The sequence below is a fragment of the Thalia democratica genome, chromosome 5 (assembly GCF_965202585.1).
Source record: "Thalia democratica chromosome 5, ktThaDemo2.hap1.1, whole genome shotgun sequence".
NCBI lineage: Eukaryota > Metazoa > Chordata > Thaliacea > Salpida > Salpidae > Thalia > Thalia democratica.
In genome coordinates, this window is record NC_139169.1 from 44479522 (window position 1) to 44504234 (window position 24713).

At 27.4% G+C, this 24713-nt stretch overlaps 1 protein-coding gene across 2 annotated transcripts in view; it reads left to right on the plus strand.

Moving 5' to 3' along the window:
* The first annotated feature begins 15932 nt into the window (after positions 1–15932).
* LOC145835530 (uncharacterized) overlaps positions 15933–24713 on the plus strand; it is a 41427-nt gene continuing 32646 nt past the window's right edge. Inside the window, exons 1-6 of one of the 2 annotated variants that reach the window (XM_082943175.1) lie at positions 15933–16044; positions 16323–16445; positions 17128–17271; positions 17655–17801; positions 18197–18379; positions 18704–18795. In XM_082943175.1, coding sequence (XP_082799301.1) covers positions 15964–16044; positions 16323–16445; positions 17128–17271; positions 17655–17801; positions 18197–18379; positions 18704–18795 — 770 coding nt within the window. In that variant the 5' untranslated portion in view covers positions 15933–15963. The remainder of the gene's footprint in view (positions 16045–16322; positions 16446–17127; positions 17272–17654; positions 17802–18196; positions 18380–18703; positions 18796–24713) is intronic. The other variant, XM_082943176.1, reaches the window with a different exon arrangement.

A 24713-nucleotide genomic window follows, 5' to 3' on the forward strand; every position in this document is an offset into this window, starting at 1 on the left:
ACTTACATTTTAAAACAAAAACAATGGTTTTGTGTGTAAAAATTTACAATTAGGTTCTTGTACTAATGATTACTAATCAAAAAAGTTCTATTATTGCTTAATTTTTTTGATTACTACATTTATTTTAACAAACTGCAACCCGTGGGAGACTTTTTTATTATCCAGCTCGGTCAGCTCGCGAGCAACCTTTTTTTAAGAAAATTGTTCCACCGTTAACAAAAAACTGCCAATTCCGGTGTTAACTAATAAATAGTTGAAATTGTAATATTTCAGAAAATAAAAAGAAGCCGAAGATATTAAAAAAAAAAGTTATCAATTGCTCATGAATAATGATTGTTAACGAACGGACGAAAAAGCGCTCCAGCATACACTAGCAAAATAGGGTCGGCTGCAGATGTAAGGTTTTAAATTTTTTTATTCATGACATTATGCAATTGAGGTAAATAAATAATACAAAAGTATATTAAGAACATCTATACCCTTATCCCTAACCCATCTCACCTAAAATTTTTAATATATACTCTTACTATTAACTCAACTTACCCAAATGTTTAAAATATAAACCAAAAATTTAAATTTGATTGCTTAAAATTAAACTTAAAATAGAAATAACTAAAATACTAGTCAATCAGAAATGCCGTAGACAGGCAGCTGACGCGAAAAAAATGTATCTGAGTATCTTAATTTTAATGAAATTATTTACAAGACCTTCTTTTAATTAAAAAACAAGTTTAATAAAAATTAAAGTCAATTAGACTTCAGCAGTACTACTGCAACCAGCAGACTATTAAGTAATTTTTTTTTTGGTAATGCCCCTTAAAAGAATTTTTATTTTAATATGTATTTAGAAACTACACAAGGTGTAACATATAAGCTATAATAATTTACTCCACAATAAGTTTACTTATTGTAGAAAGTTTTGTCTAATTAAGCTTTTAAATTTTTTTCTACAATAGAAAAAATTTAGGTTATGCTTAACTTTAGGTGAGCACCAATATCAAGCTGAAATTAAAATACATTTGATGTCTTATTTAACCATGATTTTAGGCTAAAAAAAACCAATACTATGTTTTAAACAAGCTATATAAATACATAGTAACAGGGTTGCCACTTTACCTGGAAACCTTGAAAAACCTGGAATTTGACAATTTAGTCAAAAATAACCTGGAAAAACTTGGAATTTGAGAAATTTTGAACAAAAAACCTGGAAAAACCTGGAATTTTCAACAATTTTAACATTTTCAATAGTAATTCACACAAAAAATCTATCATATAGATAACTGTTCAAAAATATAGGTTTAATTGTTTGCTAACAAAATATTAAGTGTTTTTTTTTAAGGTAGATAAACATCAGAAAATACTCACTCTCCCCTCTGCAACGATAAACGTTTTCTGAAGGTCAAGCAAGTGAGTTTGAGCTCATCACATGTTATTCCACCTGCCCTATCTTTAAATTTACTAAGAAAAAAAATCTTTTATATAAAATTAAAGCTAAAAATGTCTACGTAATAAAAAAAAAATTTAACTAACTGAAATAAAAACTAATCCTAACCCTTTATTGAAAAAAACCTTTGGTGACACGTCATTTAGCAAACACTCACAAGGTTAAAATCTCAACACTAAAAACCACAAAGTGTGGGAAAATCATGAAGCTCAAATCCCCAAGTAAGTATTTGCCAACGCTACAACAAAAAACACACCAACAATCCAATCATGTGATCACTGCCACCAGTGTGAACTCACAATCAGCTGTTGCAAACTCAAATAAACAAATACATAATTAAAAATATTTAGTTCTAAAAATAATAAAAAACCAACTATAATAAAGAAATACTGTAAGTAGGAAAAAAAATTATTTGTATTGAAAATAATGTATATATAAAAACATAAAATTAAAATACACAAAATAAACTTTTGCTTGGGACAGCTGTTTCTGCGTTTAATACGCGTCTTCAGTCAAGTTTTATTCAATGAAAAGCAAACTTGTAAGTACAGCAATAAAATTATACAAAATTAGGTATTACGTAATAATAGATAGTTGATTTTAGACAAAATTATTAACATAGTTTTTAGATAAATTGTTTACGATAATGTATGCAGCCAGTTTGTAATTCGTTTCTTTTGTTTAGAGATTCTGATTTATTAACTTTTAATATTTTGATTTTTTCTGCATTACACAATTTACATCTGTTTTTTAAACAATATTTATTTTTCGTTCTTGTTAATATTTCCCACTGAATTTTAAAATAAACTTTCTTATTTTTTAGTTTCCAAATGTACTGCAATAAAGTTGTCGTGTTTTTATGTTTTTTGTGTTTGAAGCTGTACTTGTGCTTTGTGTAGCGATTCTTGAACAATAGTCCAGTCGAGCCAACATAAAACTTGGTCTGGTTTTCAGTTATGACTGTAGCTTTATATATAATATTTTCCATTAAGCAACTTCCATTTACCGGGCATTCTTGTTTTTTGCAGTCACACATTTGCCTTTCTTTGTCCTGCGTGTCTAACATCTTTTGATTGTGTGCCATTATAAGTTGTTTCATGTTTGGCATGCATGAGTAGGACACTTTTAGTGTCTTCCTGTTAAAAACTTTACAATATGGATGGTTTTCAGTAAAGTTATTGTCCACAATCTCTAGGAAGCGCTTCACAACCCGTGTTGCTACACTTTTGCAGAATGGAGCGTTAAAATATAGAATATTTCTTCTCCTTCTTTTCTTGTTCTTACCCTTCTCGCTTTTGTGGCTATAGGCTAACTTGTGATTGTACCCACTTTCTCTTATAGCTTCCTGGTATTTTTGGGTTGTTTCCTTAAAAATGCTTTGACTGCTAGAAATCTTCTGGAGGTGGTTATTCACTGCCACTGGTATGTGTTTTAGCACATGCTCTGGATGGTTTGACTTGCTATTCACATAAACCGTATGCGCATTTGGTTTTCCATACGGCTTATGACTTTCATTTTGAAGATCTAAAGTAACATCTAAGAAGTCTGTTACAAACAGATTGGCTTCAATGGTTACATCAAAACCAATGTTTTTAAAGACTTTTCTTAGATGTTTGACTTTTCTCTCCATATCTGGTCCCGGTAGAATGTCCACCACTGCTAAACCATCGTCACGGTATATTCCAAAGTTACCATCTCTAAAAATCTTTTCCTTCTTCAATATATCTAAAATATATAGGCCAACCAGTTTGCAAACTTCTGCTCCATGAAAGCTTCCCATTGGTACATCAAAGCTGTTCTTGTTATGCTTTTTCGACCATGGTCCACCCTTGTGGAACAGTACTGATTTACAGCAATGTCTGATTAGCTCTTTTTCATTTTCCGTGATTTTAGTTAGGCCTGCAGCAAATTTGAAGGAGTTTTCCAAAATTGTTGCTGAGATTGCTGGATAAAAGCTCACTATATCAAATTTGATAAACCTTGAAGTTGATTTATTGCTTAAGTTATTAAACCAGTTCAATACCTCATAAGTATTTTTCCATTGTATTAAACTACTTTTTGTTCTTATAAAATTGTTGATCTTATCTAAGTTTGTTTTTGCAGGTTTGCAAATAAAAGTTTTTGCCGGATTAATTATTCTACAACTTAGTTTAGTTGGGAAGTTTGGTTTATGATCTTTTAAAGTAATGTAACATTGTTGTTGAGAAAGTTTGGGAATTTTACCTTTTATTTTGTTTTTCACAATTATTTCCTTTGCTTCATTATTAATTTTTTTGATGAGACTTTTTTCCGATTTTTTGTATGTAGATGTGATGTTTTCTGTAATTAATTTCTTATACTTATCCCGACTAATTTTGTATAGGCTGTGAGATTTATCTGCAAAAACAAAAACTTTTTTGGTGAACTTTATTTCCTTTAAGTCTTTGTTAAGTTTGCGGGTAAAAGAGTTTTGGTATTTTTGGAATTTTAAATTATTTATTAACTCGTAAAGGTCGTTTTCAAAATTTGTTAGAAGTTTATCCTCGGGAGCTCGTTTTTTTGTTGGAAATAAGCGGTCATAATCTGAAACTTTAGCTTCTGTGTTTTCATCCCTTAAATGGAATGCTTTCCATCTCATTTTAGTTATCAGTTTATCTACTTTTTTGTACATTTAAATTTTGAACTCTTTATTACTACTACTTATTGGTATGCTCTTTAATGAATAATTGAAGTTTATAGGTCTTAAGTCGTGTATACTTTTAATCATCTTTAAAACTTTAGAGACTCAGCTTAATTGAAAAAGCGAGAAACTTCTTACTTTTTTTTGAAGTCTGTTGATGGTGAGAGAGGCTCTCCACTTTTTGTAGGTGCAAATTATAAAATTAAAATACACAAAATAAACTTTTGCTTGGGACAGCTGTTTCTGCGTTTAATACGCGTCTTCAGCTAAGTTTTATTCAATGAAAAGCATACTTGTAAGTACAGCAATAAAATTATACAAAATTAGGTATTACGTAATAATAGATAGTTGATTTTAGACAAAATTATTAACATAGTTTTTAGATAAATTGTTTACGATAATGTATGCAGCCAGTTTGTAATTCGTTTCTTTTGTTTAGAGATTTTGATTTATTAACTTTTAAAATTTCAATTTTTTCTGCATTACACAATTTACATCCGTTTTTTAAACTATATTTATTTTTTGTTCTTTTTAATATTTCCCACTGAATTTCAAAATTAACTTTGTTATTTTTTAGTTTCCAAATGTACTGCGATAAAGTTGTGTGTTTTTATGTTTTTCGTGTTTGAAGCTGTACTTGTGCTTTGTGTAGCGATTCTTGAACAATAGTCCAGTCGAGCCAACATAAAACTTGGTCTGGTTTTCAGTTATGAATGTAGCTTTATATATAATATTTTCCATTAAGCAACTTCCATTTACCGGGCATTCTTGTTTTTTGCATTTCTTGTTTCTTGATTATACATATATATCAACAATAATGTCAATAAATAATAAGAGTTTTAAAAATTTGTTATTATTAACTTTGTACAAAACTCAAAAAAAAAAAAATAAATAAATAAAATAAAAATAAATAATAAACAAATAAAAAAACTAAAAGAAAAAAAACTAAAATTTTAAAAATAATTAATTAAAAATAAATAAAAATTTTGTATCAAATTTATACTTTTACATCTAATTTCTAATAAAAAACATAAATAAAGTGAACTATCTTAAATCTAACGCAATAACAAAATTAAAACAAGTAAAATAACTCAGCAATAAACAAAATTTATTACAATAATTTATAACAATCACTCTTTCATTACCAGGACATTCATAAAATAAAGACCCACACATTACAATCTGATGCCCAAATAACATAAATCAAATTTCAACATAAACAAAACATACATGTAGAAGCACTCTAGATCTACTCCATGTAGTTATTCAACAAAAAGTTTTTATATCTAAATTTAAAAGGCTCTTTTTTTAAGTTTTTAAAAGTTTCAGGGACACTTAACCAAAACTTGGGACCCAAATACCTAAAGCAGTTTAGGCTAAGTCTCGTTCTAGGTCTTTCAGTTATATAATTCATTTTCTTTGAAAATCTTTTATTGAGTGTGAACAGAGCTAGCAAGTGTAAATCTATTGTGTTCTACATCAAACCCTGTTATAGTATTACGCATCAACTTACAAATTTGCAATTTATACACATCCTTAAATTTTAGCACACCAGTTTTTTTAAACAAAGGGTTTGTTGTGGTCAAGGCAGGCTCTGGACAAACATACCGATCACTCTTTTTGCATACAAACAATTGGTTTTAAGTAATAGTCAGCAGCACTACCCAAAACAGATATACAATATTGGATATGCAAATAAAACAAACTATAATATATCATTTTAAGTGTAAATGTGTCCAAATAATATCTCAATTTTGACAAAAAATAACAACTCCTAGACAATTTCGATTTCAGAGAACTCAAATGTTTCTTCCAATTCAGCTTATCATCCAAAACCACACCTAAGTATTTTATACTATCACTATGCACAATAAGAAAACCATTAACCTTGACACTAAATTCACAATTTTTTGAAGTTTTATTGAAAAGCAAAAATTTAGTTTTTGAATAATTAATAAAAAGTTTATTAGCATGCAATCATTTATAAACTTTAACCAACTCCTTATTAATAATTTCATTTAAATACTCATGATCACTATGTTGGTAGCTCTAGCAGGCATCATCAGCAAACAATCTTATATTTATCTCAGAGAGGTAAAATATCGTTAATATACACAACAAACAACAAAGGACCCAAACAAGAACCTTGTGGTATTCCAACATTCACAATTTCACGCTCAGACACAACATTATTTATGACCGTTGATTGACTTCTATCTTTTAAATAATCTTTAAGTGAATTTAACATTGAACCTTTTATATAATAATTTTTAAGTTTAGATATTAGAATTTTGTGATTAACCGTGTTAAATGCTTTAGCCAAATCCAAAAATACAGAGCAATTTATTAATTTTCTCTCACCAGAATCAATTAACTCATCAACAATCTGATTCACAGCTAGTTCAGTCGTACTATTCTCTCTAAACCCAAACTGTTTTTCATGTAGCACCTCATTAAAAAAAAAGATTTTTTTCAATCTCTCACACACTAAAAACTCAAAATTTTTCGAAAATGAGGATAAAAGAGAAATAGGTCTGTAGTTATTAATGTCATTTTTTTTACCAGATTTATAAATAGGGATTACCTCAGCAAATTTAAGCGATTCAGGAAACACACCATACTTAACACATTTTTTATACAATTTAGAAAGATAAGGAGAAATTATTTTTGCACTGAGCTTCACAAAACGAATATTAGGGACATCAGAACGCACACTTTTATTTGGATTTAAAGTTTTAATATAATTCAGAATCTCACTATCAGAAATTTTATTAAAGACAAAATCATTTTTAACTGAATCAGATAAATACTCATCATTCTTTTCATCAACAACATCTTTTCTCTTTTTTAACAAATTGTCAGCAATATTTACAAAATTTTTATTCATTAGATTGCCTACACATTTTGGGTCATTCACAATTTCACCACACTCATCAAGCACACCTTTAATTTTACAACTAGATGTAGATTTAGTGGAAACAATATTATTCACAATTTTCCATAATTGTTTACTATTTTGTTTATTCTTTTTAACTAGTTGTTTATAATAAAGTCTCTTGGAACATTCTATTACTCTGTTTAATATATTTCGATATTTTTTAAAACAAACAGAATTTTTTTTTGTTTTATCTTTAATGGCAAATTTAAACATTAAGTTTTTAAAGTTAATTGAGATTATTATACCTTTTTTTATCCACGGTTTAGCTTTTAGTTTTTGTTCTTTTTTACTTAATATTTTGACAGGAGCATGATCAAATACTGTCCCACTAAAAATACTCTCAAACTCATTCCAACATTTGTTAACATCTTCACAATTTTCAGCACACAGGTTCATGCCTCTCAATTTCGCACTCAAATCATTCAGAAAAGCTCTAACTTCAAACTTACTGAAGTCCTGAAAGGACCTCAGATCACAATACTCATTTTTAAACTTTTTGCATTCAATTTCACAGATAACAGGCATATGATCAGATATATCATAATCCACAACATTGACATTTAGCTTTTCACAATCAAAACTAGAATAAACATGATCAATCAAAGAACTAGACAAATAATCAGCAGAATGCCTAGTTTGCAAATCAACAAATTGCAAAGCACCAGCACTAGAAATACAATCCAATTAGTCAAAAGTACACTGATCTCTATTAAACAAGTTTATATTTATATCACCACCAATTATATAATATTTATTCTTTTCATTTAGTAGGTCTAAAACTTTAGGGAAATTTTCTTTAAAATTATCAAATGCAGTGCTTGGATGTCTATATACATTACCAACTACAAAAGATTTATTGTTTTCAAGTTTAATAGAGATCCACAAATCATCTACATCACACTGCTCAAAAGACACACCTTCTACAACCTCATAAGAGTGGCAAGCTCTAATAAAAAATGCAACACCACCAGATTAATTACTATTAGACAATTTATTTACAAAATCATATCCATACAACTTACTTACAAAAGGTCTCAGATTTGTTAGCCATGTTTCACACACACAAATCACATCAGGCAACCCCTCAGTTACACTCAAAAATTCCTCAATTTTATATAGATTTGCATTCAAGCTTCTTATATTCATAAAGACAATACTAATACAATTTTTCTTGTTAAATTTCACACTATACAGATCTAAGTAACTCTCAATCTTAATTTCAGAAACACTAGGTTTAACAGATTCATAAAAACAATCAAAATCAAAGTTGTTAACATTCTGAAAGGGAAAAACAGACTCCTTACATATATCACAATAAAATTTGTAATCACCTTGTTTGTATAGGCTTAGTTTCATTTTATTTTCAGAAGCACACTCAACATGACATTTTTGGAAGCATATAAAACAGGTTAAACAATTTTTAAAGTTTTTACAAAACAACTTACATTTAAAACACACAGACATTTTTAGCTCACAGGTTTCACAAACAAGGGTAAATCATTTTTGCACATTTCTGCAAACTTTTTAGTTGATACTTTTGAACATTTAAGATGTATCCATTTAAAGCAGCCTTCACAAAACAAACAATCATCTAAATTAGAGAGTTTTTTAAAACAAGATTTGCAGAAATCATCATTCCAACATTAATTAGTCCTAGGTTATTTACACAGTCTATACAATAAAAAGGATCTTCATTTTTAACCTAAAAATTAAACTCATGTTTAGATATTCCACAACAACTTAAATAGAACCATTTTTCACAACTATCACAACAAATAGAATTAGTTTTTGGAGGTTCAAAATCTTTTTGACATACACTACAAACAGATTCTAAATCAACTAATCTATCTAACTTAAGTTTAAAAGAAGTCGCTTAAACATATAATAGTTTTTAATATATTTAAATAATAAACAATTAGCTTATTGTTAGTTCTGCAGTTTTTAAATATCTTCAACAGAGTTGATAACATTCACTTTTGACTTCTCATCTTTTCTTAACAAAATTGTGCCACTTGAGGACCATGCATATTTCCAACCTTTTTCTTATTGAAACCTTCTAGCAAGATAAAGAAGGTTCCTACTAGTTTTTCTTCTTGTTGTTATTGTTTTAAGGTTTGAGTTGTGAAAGTTCCTTATTGATTTAAGGTTTAAGTTGTAAAAGTTCCTTATATGTCGCTTTGTTTATTTAGTTATTTATGATTTATGATTTATGCTAGGAAATTCTAAAAAATTGTGTTCTTTATTGTTTTAAGGTTTCAACTGTAAAAATTTGTTATTGTTTTAAGATTTTAGTTATTAAAGTTCGTTATTAATTCAAGGTTTTAATTGTAAAATTTCCTTATATGTTGTTTGTATATCTAGATACATTTATGCTAGGAAATGCTAAAAGATTGTGTCTTTTTTCAGACAATCTGTGTTTATAAGATTTTAATACAAGAATTTTGCTGATAGAGCTGTTCATTACAAACATCAATCATACAGAGATGGTTTAAGTGATGTACTGGAAGTTTGATGATAGAATTCAGCAAAAATCTGTTGTTTTTAACCTGTATTAAAAATAGATTGAAAATTTTATATAGCTTCATGTGTTAGATTATGTATTTTATAATAAGTTTAATTTAAGAGTTTGATTTAGAAAAGTCAGGAAAATTTTGGTAAAAAGTCAGGAAAAGTCAGGAAATTTTTTCAGCTTGATCAGTGGAAACCATGTCATTGCCACCAGAGTGAACTCAAAATCAGTTGTTAAAAAAATAATTTAAACTCTTATTATAATGAATAAATTAGCATAAATAACTATTTTAAAACCTATTAAGTAACAATTTTGTCAAAATAATACTCAAAAATAAAAAAAAACTATAAAGAAAAAATGTAGTTTCTGAAACTTGTGTTTGTAGAATAAATTTTAGTCTTATAAAAGTAAGAACAAATAATTAAGTTATGCAGTAGTAATTAATGTACAGTTTGGTTTTGGTACTGGTTTTAACTAAAAAATTTAAACACAAGTCACTCTTAAAAAAAAAATATTTTATTTAATTTAGAGGATTTTCAGAATAAGCTTGCTAAAAACTGATGAGAATTTAGTGTATATTTAGTTATATACGAAGATTTTGAAATGTCTAGCTAGAAGTAGTTATGTCATAAAGAGTTAAGTGTAAAAGTCTGGTTAAAAGGTTAAATTAGAGTAAAGTTATACTTTACAGATTTAAAGTTATTTATAAGACAAAATTGTTAAAATAAAAATGTTTAAGGTAATCGAAATTTACGTGAAACTAAATTAAAAAGTACATTACAAAAAACCACAAAAAATTACAATAATAATACTAAAAACCTGCTATTTATAAAGTTTTAAATTGTAGAAATCTTGTTGTCTACAAATTTTTGGCTTGCAAGTTCTTATAAACAGCAATTCTAGAACTAAGAGATGGTAAGAGTTTCTTGCTTCGGATTGAACTTTGAATCTACTTTATAGGTAGTTCTCTACACAACTAGGGTTATTGAGGAAGTGTTCATGGATGGGATGATTGTTCACCTTTTGGCTTAAAGTTGTCATAAAAAGTAAAACTTTTTAGCTTTTTGTGACATTCTGCTCTCCCCTAATGTGGAAACGTTGAGATGTACGACCTACGTAGTCATTTCTGCACTGACATTTAAATATGTATACTACATTACTTAAATCATGGGTAGGTATGGCATCTTCCACAATTACGTTGGGCGGGAATTAAACTATATTTTAATTAATATACAGCTAACAAATAAATTACAACAAAACTGGAAAACAGCAAACAAACAATCATGCACATCCATATAAACATCTTTCCCCATCACTCATCAACAGACCAAAACCAGCCAACTATAAATCAAAATAAACATACACAATACTGAACATACATATATTAAGATAAACAGATAACAAGTACCTACCAAAAGCAATTAAGCAACATCTGCATGGAACACAACTTACTCAGCCAAAGCACTCCAAACCTACTCAGTATACTGGCTCAACAAAAAGTTTTTTGTAACTCTAATTAAACTGATCTTTTTATAGGTTTTTAAAAAATTCTGGAACACTAGACAGGGTTGCAAAAAAAAACTGGAATCCCGGAAAAACTTGGAACTTGATAATTTAGACTAAAAAGCCAGGAAAAACTTGAAATTTTGAATAACTTTTACATGTTAAGTAGTAAAATTTTGACTTGACACAAAAAATCTGTTGTATTGATAATAAAATGTTGTCATCATAAATTTTTTTATCAAAAAACACATTTAAAGAAGCTTTAAGATATATTTTTATTATTGTTATACTATTCAACCCTTAAAGATAATTCTAAACTAAAAATAGACCCTAAAGTGTGTAATTTAAAAAACCTGGAAGAAATTTTGAAAACCTAAAGAAAATTTGGCAACCCTGACCAAACCACAACTTAGGACCCAAATACCTAAAGGAGTTTAGGTCAAGCCCTGTTCTAGGTCTTTCAACTTCAAAATTATTGTTTTTTTAATATCTTGTATTGTGTGTATGAACCTTACTTACTGGAGTCTAACTGTGGTCAACCTCAAATCCTCTCAAAGTACTCAGCATCAACTTACAAACTTCAAAATTAAACATCTCAATTAACTTCAGCATACCAGTTTTCACAAACAATGAATTTGTTGGAGTCAGTGCAGGCACGTGACAAACATATCTTACAATTCTTTTTTGCATACTAACAATTGGCTTTTAATGAGAACCAGCAGCATTACCCCAAGCAGATATACAATACTGGGTATGCGGGTAGAACAAACTAATACACTATTTTCAAAATACTCACATCCAAATAATATCTCAATTTTGACATCATAACACAACTTCTCAAAAGTTTTAAAGTACTTTAAATGTACCTTCCAATTCAACTTGTCGTCTAATGCCACACCTATGTATTTAATATTTTCTTTCTGCTAAATCACAAAACCATTTACCTTAACACTGAGTTCACTCTTTTTTCAGTTCTATTAAACAACAAAAACTTTGTCTTTAAATATTTGATAAACAATATGTTTTTACAAAGCCATTCATCAATTTTCCTCAGCTCCATATTTATAACAGCATTAAATGGTCATAATCACAATGTTGATAACTCAGACAAGCATCATCTGCAAACAATCTGAATTTAATATTTGTAACTGAAAATATGTCATTTATATACACAATAAACAACATTATTTATAACAGTAGACTGACTTCTATCTTTTAAATAACTTTCAATAGAATTTAACATTTAGCATTTTATATTATAACATTTAAGTTTTGATATTAAAATTTTATGATTAACAGTATTAAAAGCTGTAGCAAAATCCAAGAACACAGGACTATTTACCTTTTTTTTCACCAGTAATTTTGTTAAAGTTAAGCAAATATGTTAGATCATATAAAGTTTTATTTACTGTTTAAAAAAAAGCTTTGGTGGCTTCTTATTTTTACAAAATTTCATGAGAAACAGTATGAGTTTAGGGAAAATAGTGCAAATGAATCTGTATAGCTGTAAATAAGGTTGCTATTGAATTAAATGAGGCTAATGAGAAAAAGTTGATAAATTGCTCTGTATTTTTGGATTTAGCAAAAGTTTTAAATGGTTAATTATTAAATTTTTATAACAAAACTTAAATATTATAATTTAAAAGGCTTAACCTTAGATTTACTTATAAGCTAGTTTTTGAAAGATTAAAGCCAATCAACTGTTATGAATAATGTTAAGTCTGAGATTGAAATTGTGAATTTTGGATTACTGAAAGTTTCTTGTTTGGGTCCTTTGTTATTTCTTGTATTATGTTAATGATATTTTTTCTTCTACTGAGTTTAATATGAGATTGTTTGCTGATGATGCCTGCCTAGGCTACCAACACAGTGATCATTTTGATTATGACAACTTGATAACCTGATTATTTGAATAAAGTTATTAATAAGGAATTGGTTAAAGTTTATAAATGGTAGCGTTAGCATGCTAACAAACTTTTTATTAACTATTCAAAAACAAAATTTTGTTTTTAATAAAACTACAAATGTTGTGAATTGTTTTCTTATTGAGCAGAGTTATAGTATAAACAGAGTTGCCAAAAAACCTGAAATGCTGGAGAGACCTGGAATTTGACAATTTAGGCAAAAAAAAAAACCTGGAATTTTGAACAAAAGTAACTAATTAACCTGAAAAAATCTGAAATTTTAAACAACTTTTAAGTGTTAAGTATTTTGATTTGAAACAAAAAGTCTAAGGTATAGATAAAAAAAAATTGTCATCATCAATTTTTTTTAATAAAAAACACATTTAAAGAAGCTTTCAGATATATTTTCAATGTTGTTATACTATTTGATACGTTTTTTGCATTAAACTTAATTTGAAACTAAAAATAGACTCTAAAACGTGTAATTTAAAAAACCTGGAAGAAATTTTGAAAACCTGGAGAAAATTTGCCAAAAACATTAGGCAACTCTGTTTGATATACTTGGGTGTGGATAAGCTGAATTAGAGAAACATTTGAGTTCTTTCAAATCAAAATTGTCTAGGATTTGGTATATTTGTCAAAACTAAGGTATTATTTTGAAAAAGTTACACTTAAAATATATTATAGTTAGTTTTATCCACACATGCAGTATTATATATCTGCTTAAGGTGGTGCTGCTGACCGTTGCTTAAAATAGATATTTGAACGCAAAAAAGAATAATTAGTTTTGTTTGTTATGTGCCTGTCCTGACCACAACAAACCTTCTGTTTAAAAAAACTGATCTGCTGAAATTAAATGATATTATAAATAACAAAGTTGAAAGTTTTTGCACAATACTTTAACAGATTTTGATGTAGTACACAATAGATTTACACTTTCTAGCTCTGTTCATTCACACACTACAAGGTTTTCAAATAATTTTAATTCTATAACTGGTTGACGTAGAACAAGACTTGGCTTAAACTGCTTTAGGTATTTGCTATAAACAAATTAGTCCAAATATAAAATCCAGTTTTGGTTGTTCATTTTTGTTTCCAATTGAACCTGAATTTAGATACTAATATTGATAAATTTATTCTTTTAAAAGTTTATTTTACAAACTAAGTTTCGGTCAAAGACCTCGTCAGTGAAAAAGAAGAAAAAGAAAGCTAAATACAGCTATTATTATTATTATTATTATTGTTGTTGTTATATTGGTTTTAAAACTTAACTAAAATTTAAAATTTACCTTAAACTCAGTCTTGATATAAATATTTGATTTCTTTAGTTTCTTAAGTAAAAATTTTGAGTAAAAATTTGATTTTATTTTAATTTAATTGTTTAAAAGGTATTTTCCATGACTGTCACATATATTTATTAGATTTATTTAAGCACTGACGAGGTCTTTGACCGAAACTTAGTTTGTAAAATAAAATATTGAAAGAATAAATTCAAGATTTCTCCTCCAGTAGTTGAGATCTCTCTATTTGTTCTCTTAAAACCATAACATATAATAAAAATATTGATTTGGTAAAGCTTGTTTTTAAATTTAGCTTTGCAGGATTGGAATTTTTTGTCATCCAAAAGTGTCATCTGTATAAAATAGAAGATTTGTGCAAAAATAACATTTTGAGCAAAATTTATTCTTTGAGATTTTGGCCTGATCCCTAAATAAAGATATGCTAATAAGTAAATACTTGTATAACCATTTGATGTAATTTGAGTATTTAACTTAGGCCTTTGTTCTTCAATTATTGTTGATTCCAGGCTGTAAATTTCACTATTCTTAATTGATTTTATAACTCTAAAATGTTGTACAATGTCTGAGTTTTGATAGTGTGTGCAATTGAAAAATGTTATTAAATATTGTGCAGTTTTTGTGTGCTCAACAGTTGTCTGCAATTCTTCAGAAAACTCATATAGATGTCTTTATGTAGGATATGCTCTGATCATCAGAGCAAGTAAAGTTCTAAGTGATATTCGCAACAATTGTTTGAGAGTTTTTGTTACTGAAGTAGTCAAAGATATTTTTCCTGGTATAGTCCAGTTTGGTTACAGTTTTGAGACTTCAAAAAATAGATGCTACACATTTTTTAAATTGTAATGAGCCAAAACGGGTAAACGGGTAACCTTTTGTAAAAAATAAATTTTAATAACTGTTTCATGTCTGACTTTTCTTCAGTGTTTATGTTAATTGTTTAGTTTTAATTAAATTTTGATTGGTTGATTTTATTAATTTAAGAAATTTGTTAATTTTACACTATGTTGTAAGTTTTTATGGATATTGAATCCGTAATCTTTACTATTGTTGGGGAGTTTATTAAGAGATTGCATTGCTAAGTGTTTAAATATCAACTAGTTGGCTCTGGTCTTACATTAATTTTATGTGTAATTATCATTATTTTTTTCTAGTTGTGTTACAAAGATCATTTTTTCATTAAAAATAAGGTTAATTTTGATAAATTGATCTTATACATTGATCTTATTTGTCTATCTTTTTATTGGTATTTAACTTAACCTTATATTTTAGGTAAAATACCTTGTTGAAGTCCATACTTAGAGCATTATTTTAAATAAGAAAATTAAGTTTAAGTCCATACTTAGAGCATTGTTTTAAATAAGAAAAGAAGAAACTAGTTTTTTTAAATAAAGTTGATAGTTTATCAAAACACTAATAAAATCTTTTCTAATATAGTATATTTAAGTTTCATCGTTGATTAGTCATAGTTTTTTAATTTATTTTCAAAAAATGTACAAATTTTGGCTCATTAAAATAACTTAAATTTTAGTCTATCATGGACGCAAACTGGTCTATAATGTGAAGTTATACAATCTACATTCTAATTAAAAAGTTATTTCCTTACTTCTTTAAAAAAAATAAGAATGTACTAATTTAGTTAAACAATCATTTTTATATAATTTATATATAATAAGTAGATGCATGGTGATTTAAACTTTAATTTGAAATGAATAAAAATTGGTTACGAAATGTTCTTAATGATGTTCAATTGGAAAGTTTTTATGTGAAAATAACTGAACAACTTCAGGTTTTCATTATAAAAAAAAAATCTAAAACTTATTTAAAAACATATTAAACTATAATTCCTCTGTTTTAACTTTATATAACTTACTAAAAAATATTTAGTTTTCTGTATGAATATTCTCATATGTTTTAAATTGAAATATTCTAATTATTTGAAATTAAAATGTTCATATCTTGGAACTTTGTAAATTGAATAATCCTTATATTTTAATTTTTGCTACTTTTTATGTAGTGTTATCATAAATTTTAAAATATTTTTGATTGAAAATCTTCTTATGGCAGGTGACAGAACCAGAACACTTTAAGCATGTCAAAGCTGTAGATTTAGAAAAGATTGGTATGAGTGGTCCAGCTCAAAGAAGGTTAATGCAAGCAGTAAAAAAGAAAAGGAAGTTTATAAAGAAAGTGAGTTTTAAATTTTTATGGTAATTGAACATTTTAGTTGCTAAATTATTTAAAAATCTTTAAAATACACCTTTATCAATGTTTTTAAAGTGGTAAGGTATCTATAGAATCCTAAAATGTCCTCAATAAGTAAAGTTCTAAGAAATAAGCCCTTAAATACTTTTGAAAACAATATTTAGAATACAAACAATTTTTTTTTCTTAAAGTTCTTTGTTTACTTTAAGATAACAAAACAAATAATATTTATATTAGCACCAATGGTTACTCATAATAAAATTAAGGGTACATTTATAGTATTTACAAAGTAAAAATGTTTAGGATAAATGTATTTAAACTAAAAGATACGTTGTATAATGTTTGTCAGAAATTTTTGATGAGCTTTCCTTTATTTATGTTTGCCAACCTCTAATTTAAACCTTGAAAAAATATTAATCAAAAAAGTCTTATATTTGTAAGTTTAAGATAACCTAAAGCTAAAACCTTTTAGTTCAGCTGTATGCTTAGATAAATAATATATTTTTTGAAAGTATCAGTTTATTCTAAAATAAAAAACTAAAACTTTGTCTGAATTTCTTAAAAAGTTTAAGTATATACCTGAATTCTTGTAACTCATAGATGAAATGTAAAGCGTTACATTACTTGAATTTTTTACTGTTTAACATGAACCAATGTAATATAACAGAAAAGACAAGATCCAATGATAGCTACAGTAGCACAGCAAGTTCATTTTATTAGTGATAAGCATCTTAAGTATATCGGGAAATTAGGAAATGGCCAGTATGGGATTGTAACTAAAGCTGAATGGAAGCAAAATTCTGGTAACATTGTAAGTTAAAATTGAAGATTTTTTTGTTACCTAAAAAATTGAGTAGCCTTTTTCATTAAACCATTTTATGAAATTGCGTTTGAATTATTTTACTTTATTCAGTACTTAAATTATTTGTTGCGAAAATAATAAGTGTTATAATACATGTCATTTAAATATAAAAAAAAAAGTTGCTAAATTTGTTTGAAAATTCTTTTTATCAACAAAGGTTTAAGTTCTATAAATAATAGTATATATATTAAATTTCCTAAATAACAAAAACTTGTTTATTTTTTGAATCATAAAAGTTTAATTGTGAGAAGACTTTTATAGAGTTATTTAAATAAGTTTAAAAAAGTGTTATGTAATGAAGCACAAACTAAAGATAAATCTATCATAAACAGTTGGAAGTAGCAGTAAAAAGCTTGAAAGCTCGAAATGAAGAGCAATTTGTAACAGCAGATTTTATGCAAGAAGTCAAATCAATGTACCAATTAGATCACAAAAACATAATCAAGTTGTATGGAGTTGTCTTGTCTCCTTTAAAAATGGTGGGTTGTTTGTCTCAATGAAAAGTTTTAAAGTAATTATTTAAAAAATTGTAATTTTTTTCCTCGTTCTTTGTGAAAAATAGTAATAATTTGTATTGTTTTAAGATCAATTTACAGTATAAGTTTTACATTATGTTGTATTTCAAAAAAATATGATTGTAAAGTAGCACAATTAAAACTATTTATTTGAAAGTGTTACATTTCTCTTAATTTCATTATTATTTTTTAACTATAAACATATCTATAACAATGATTATTTATGTTTAAATTTTGTGTATATCTGTAGTTTTATATATCTGTATAATAAATCCTTCAAAAGATATATGTTTCTGTCTTTGGTCTTTAAAAGATTTAAGTCTGCTTTTTATCCAAAAGTTAAAACAAGTTGTTATCAGGTAGTAGAACTTGCACCACTAGGAAGTTTGCTAAATTATTTGAGAAAATGGGACAAGCACTCAGTGGTGACTCTTCATGAGTACGGTGTTCAAATAAGCAGCGGAATGGCTTATCTACAGAACATGAAGCTCGTCCACAGAGACTTGGCTGCTAGAAATATTTTCATGAAAGACAAGTATCAGGTTAAAAGTTTAATAGTGTATTGGTGAAAAAAACTGGATCCATTGATCAATGCAATAAATTTATTATTATTTTTTAGTTTGTTATGAATGTTATAGAATATAAAATTGTAAGGAAATATACCTACAAAAAAGAGTTTCGTATTGTTAACTGATTCAATTTCTGTAGACATTTTGATATCTTGTGATTTTTTTGAGTTAACATTTTTCTGATTGGTCTAATACAAACTTAATTAGTCTATTAAACGACTTGTTGACTTGTGAAAGCTTTGGTACCTGCATCTTAACTAATTGATGGTTTTCTGAATTATAAAAAATTGTTTGCAGTTAAAAATAGGGGATTTTGGGTTAATGAGGTCAATTGAAAATGAAGACGAACACTATTTGATGACTAACGAAAAGAAATTGCCTTTTGCCTGGTTAGTTTCTTCGTAAACAAAATATACACCTGTACTACGCTATTTACTTATTAAAAAAAATAGGTTTATTGCTCTAACAAATTAGATGCATTTAAAAGTCACTAATGTAAGTTTTTATTATGACGTCACCAACATACTTTGTTATCTAATTTTGACGTAACTACAAGTATTTCTTGTTGGTAAAAGCTTCTATTGAGTTAACAGAACTAGCAAAGTTTTAATAATGTCATTTAAATTGTGCTTTTATGAAGAATTATAATTGAAAATTTAATAATTCAACGTTATAAACTTATTATTATACGTGAATGATAGTTCTAAGAAAACCTTTGGGCTGTACTATGCACTCTAAATTGTTAAAGCATTTTATAATAATAACATTTGTACATGTAAACTAAAGCCGTTTTTTTTTAATTTATGGTTTATCCTGATAAACTTAACATGTTAAAAAAAAAAAAAAATTTGACTGTTTTATAACTTATTGTAAGTAATTAATAAAAACAACAATTTTTTTGAATAAAAGTTTATGATTTGTTTCTAAATGAGCTATACATAGTGAAAGCTAAGTAAACCGTTTATGTTAAATTTCTTTGTTTAAAGTTTAAAATTTAGAAAACATTTTTTTATGTATCTCAGGTTATAACTTTAAACCAGAAACCTCGAAAATTTCATTAAACAAAAAGTTATTTGTAGTTGTTCGACATTATAAAAACTTACCTTGTCGCAAAATTTATATACGTAGTATTGAAATATTAAAAAGTGTATAAATTTTAGAGTTATAGTGTCAAATTTAAATAATTTTTTAAAAGTTTTGTTTCATTTGCTTTAAAAGTTAGACTTATTTTTATAAAATTAGTACTTTTTATTTAAGCTATACGGTTTTTTAAAAGTTAACTTAAATTAATTGTATGCATAAAAAAGGAACATATAATATAATATCTTTTTAAATGTTATGTGTCAAAATTGTTTTAATGTTTTACATTTGATTTACTTATATACTCATGACCCTAAAAGTAATAAATCATTTCTCATAATAAAATGCACGGACGTGTAAGTATACTATATATTTTTACCATTAAGTTTTTGTTGTATAAGTTTTTTAATTTGTTTGTTTTATAAAACATTAGTTCCAACAAAATTTTAGCTTGTGTTTCAAACAAAAGTCCATGTAGACTAACCTTCAGCTATATATACATCAGCTATTCAAATATAGTAGAGATATCCAAAACAAAATACAAATGACTTTTAATTAGTTGACTTTTTCATTAAACCAAATGTTTTATTTATCTTATGTATTATTCGTTGTAGTTTGCGTTTTGTTGTCCATATAAACTTTTACAATTAAAATTATCTAATCTAAGTTTTTTGTGGATAAAATTTAAATATAGTTAATATGTGTTTTAAAAATATTAAAGTAAAAGTACCATTGTTTTTGGCTATCAATAAAAACTTTTTGGGTTAAAAGATTTACTTTATTAATCTGGGTGGGTATCAGAATTGCTCAGCGACACTTTAGCACGATGGGTAACTTTTGCACTGCGTCATTTTAGCACGGTGCGTCACTTTTGCACGGTTGGTCACTTTTAATTGGCGTCACTTTAGCACGGAGGGTCACCTTTGCACAGCGTCACTTTTACGGCGGTTCAATTTTGCACGGCGTCATTTTAGCACGGTGTGTCACTTTAGTACAGTGGGTCACTTTTGCACAGCGTCTTTTTAGTTCAGAGGTCACTTTTTCACGTCGTCATTCTTAACTTACTTAAAAAACCTTAATTTTGAATACTTTTTTATTTGTACACATTTATACATATAAAGATTAAACCATTTATAAGAATTTTACTTCTAATAAGTTTAAAATTTATTTTCAATGATGTACTTATTTATTTTTCCCAAAAACTATCAACAATTATACAGTTATTTGGTCGAATAAATATATTTAATCAAAATTGCATTAGTCTAGTAAAGCATAAGTAGTGTTATTTATATAGTATAAAAATTCTTAGTTAAAAAAAAATTGCATATTGAAAACAGTGTTTTATGGCTAAAACGTGCGTACCATACCGGCAGTTCATACCTAAGAAGTGCGTATTTAGTTAGCAGGTTACTGTAGTATAGTAAAGTTATATTGTATTTTTTATACTAAACTTAGCGATCTTAAAGATATTTAAGCATTTTTTTATTTGAACAGTTTAGCATTGTAGTAGATGCATAAGTTTTCTTTAATGTATTTGAAAGTTACCAGTTGCATTTTATAACTTAGTATATCAACTAACACAATATTTGTATTTTTAAAGACATTTCAATTCAAAAAATTATGTAGTTAAATAATCTTGCAGCAATTTATTAATTATTTAACATTTGTTTTTAATTGGATTTTTATCTATAAAATTTTTGATTTTAGTTTTATCATTTCTGCAATATTTTCATTAGAAGCCTTACATTCAATGCATAAATATAAAAGCCGTGAAACGTAAAAAAAAGGAACTAAAGATTTGTTTATGTATGTGTGAATGTTGTCAATGAAAATGAATTTTTAAGTATTTAAAACTTATGTATCAAGCAAATACAACTCTAAAACATTAAAATATATTTTTTGTTTAGATAGTTAACTTGAAATAATACTATTAAAAATTTAAGAACACAAGTAAATTTACTTTGTTTTTAAGTTTGCAATGTTTTACTTTACAAAACTGAATAATAACTAGTCATGTACCGGACTCACTATCCGGGTCCGGATCCGACCGGATATTGCCATTTTTGTCTGATATCCGGATCCGGCCGGATCTTGATACAAAAAAAAATCCGGATCCGGTTCCGGCCGGATTCTAATTTGAAAAAAAAGTCCGGTTCCGGCCGGATTCTAATTTGAAAAAAAGTCCGGGTCCGGCCGGATCTCTATTAGGATCCGGCCGATTCGGATCTAGTTAGTATAAAAGAGCATACAGAAAAGTATTTTTTCAAAAAAAAAACCCTGTGTAAATTAAAAAGAGTCATTTTCGTCAGAAAATACGTTCGAAAATTAAACACCTACTGTGATTGGCTCATTTTGTACACGTGACTAGTTTACACTTGTTTACATTTAAACTATGAAACAAACATTTCTGAAATGCAACTCTTTATCTATGTTGTAAAATTAAAAACATTACTACCAAATTGTCAACCTTATGGCTAGCTGTTCTACTGATAATTAATTAGATTAAAGTAATTTTAGACTCAGGCTAGTTTATACTCACTCTAGCTAGTTTTTTTTTTGACTTAAACAGTGGTAACCCTGCTATTTTGAAAATTTTTGGGATTTTTTGAAAATCTAAGGCTGCCTCAGGCTAGTTTAGGTTTTTATAAAAACTCAGGCTAGTTTTAGGATTTTTCGAAAAGCTCAGACTAGTTTTCTTTAAGATTTTGAATGAGTTTGAGATGATCCAGTTTTCAATGGTTTGTGATTTTCTAGTTAGTTTTGTTCAAGAACTTGTGTTTAATTGTTTTTAGATTGGTAAGGCGTTAGGGGGGTCCACCTTTATTTTTACAATTTGATCTTATTTGGTAGATTTTAATCTTAGCTACCAGATACTTTTTACAGCTTAACAAAATTCAAAGTAGTTTTCGAGATACAAGGGGTCAAAGCCGGCCAGCTCAATAGCTTCCTTATAGAATAGGGGTGGGCAACGTTTTTTAATCAACGGGCCGGATCCAAAAGAATTTAGTCTTTTGCGGTCCGGAGCACTTCAAATTAGTGATATACCGAATCCAGTACCCATATTTAGCCGAATGATGACTTTTTATATCCGAATCCGACTGGAAACTAGTTTTAAGCCGATATACGGATTCGGTCGGATTCTAATGTTAATAAAAGTTTTGGATCCAGCTGGAATCTAGTTTTATGGATAAAGTTGATCACTTTTTTAAATTCTTCAAATCCAAAAATTTCTCAAGTCTGATAACTTAAGATGTAGATAGAGACATGTCAGACGTTTAAATAATGTCTATAAATGGAATTGACATTGTAATTGACAAAGGTACGTATGTAAAATATCGTACTTTAAAAAACACTTTGCTTTTGTCAATTTTACAAAAAGATAGAACAACTACGTTAGAACAACAAAAGAATATTAGGACAAAATAATGTGTTTATTAGTACACATTAATTTGTAAAGTAGTTTTGAGCATGTTTTTAAGTCAAATTGTTACAGTTTTGTTTTGTAAAAATATGATACAAAGTTTTATAAAAAAAATTGTAAAATTTACCCTTCGCGAGCCTGTAAATTTGCTCGCGGGCCGATCATTTTCATTTGCGGGCCGGATCCCATTAAAACTTAATAAACGGTTGGGGCCGGTCATTTTCACTCTGCGGGCCGAATCCGGCCCGCTGGCCGTACGTTGCCCACCCCTATTATAGAAGGTGCAAACTAAAAAGGCGAAAAAAAAACCATTTAATTAAAAATCTATCTCCTCCTACAGTTTTTAAGCAATCTTATTCAAATTTTCACAGTTTTCTCTTTACTAAATTTCAAATCATTTAAGTGAAGGAATTTTTATTTTTAGAAAAAGTCCTCTTTTTTCAAAAAAAGGTGTTTTATTTGAATTTTAGACCTTAAATTTGTAAATTTCAATTATTTGAAATTCCAACACTCAAAAGCTTTTAAACTGTGTAAGGAATATTTTTTTGAAAATTTGAGGTACCTAGCTTAAAAAACCTAGGAGGAAATAGATTTTTAGTGAAATGGATATTTCCGCGTTTTTAGCATGCGCCTTCCATTAGGTCCCTATAAAACTCTCCGGCTTAGAACGCTAATATCTCAAAAACTACTTTGAGTTTTGTAAAGCTATTAAAAGCATCTGGTAGCTAAAATAGTATTCTATTATATAAGATCAATTTGTAAAAAAAGTGTTTAACGCCCCTATAGCCTTAATTGTAAACATCACTTAAAATGTTCAGCCTTGTGGCTAGCTGTTCTACTGATTATTAGCTTAAAGTAATTATTTTTTTGGTTTTCCAAAACCTCATTCTGACTCAGGAAAGTTTATAATCACTCAGGATAGTTTTTTTGAATCAAAGAATGGCAACCCTGATATTAGCTAAAATTAGGTGATATTCTGGTTGCCAAAAACCATGAAAAATTTATAAGTTTAGCAAAAAAGATGTTTTAGTGTTTTTTATTGTTCTTTCAATTTGAAGTTTTTTTACTGTTCTTTCAATTTCAAATTTTTCTTTTGTTCATTCAATTTTAATAAAATTTAAATTTAAATATTGTTTAGAAAATTAGCAAACATACCAGCTACTATTTTTAACTGTTAATCTTAACTAGACCTTAATAACATATCATAAACGTTCTTATTATTTAATTATTTTAGCAGCACATTAATACTTATAGTCTAATTTTTTTTAAACTATAATTTTTCAAAATTCAAAAGTATATAGTTAGATATAACACATAAAAAATAAACTTCACACAATTATACTTAGTTAATAGTTAGTTATATAAAATTGCATTATCGTAAATAGTAGTTTTATACTACTTACATTACAGATAACTTAGAGTATTAAGAATCCGGATCCGGCCGGATTTTAATTTGAAAAAATATCCGGGTCCAGTTCCGGCCGGATCTTAATTTGAAAAAAAAATCTTGATCCGGTTCCGGCCGGATTCTAATTTGAAAAAAAAGTCCGGGTCTGGCCGGACCCGAAATTGTGAGTCCGGTACATCAATAATAATAACTCAAATTAACAATAAACTGTTTGAATATTTATTCCAGTAAAACTAGTAACATGATCGAAAAAAATGTTTTTATTGATTGCTTCATCTCTTTAGTTATGTTTTTTTATTAAACTTTGATATATATATATATATATATAGTTTTACACCGTTGTTAAAAAAAAAACTTAATAGTACATTCTAAACATTATACAAATAATTCCAAAATAA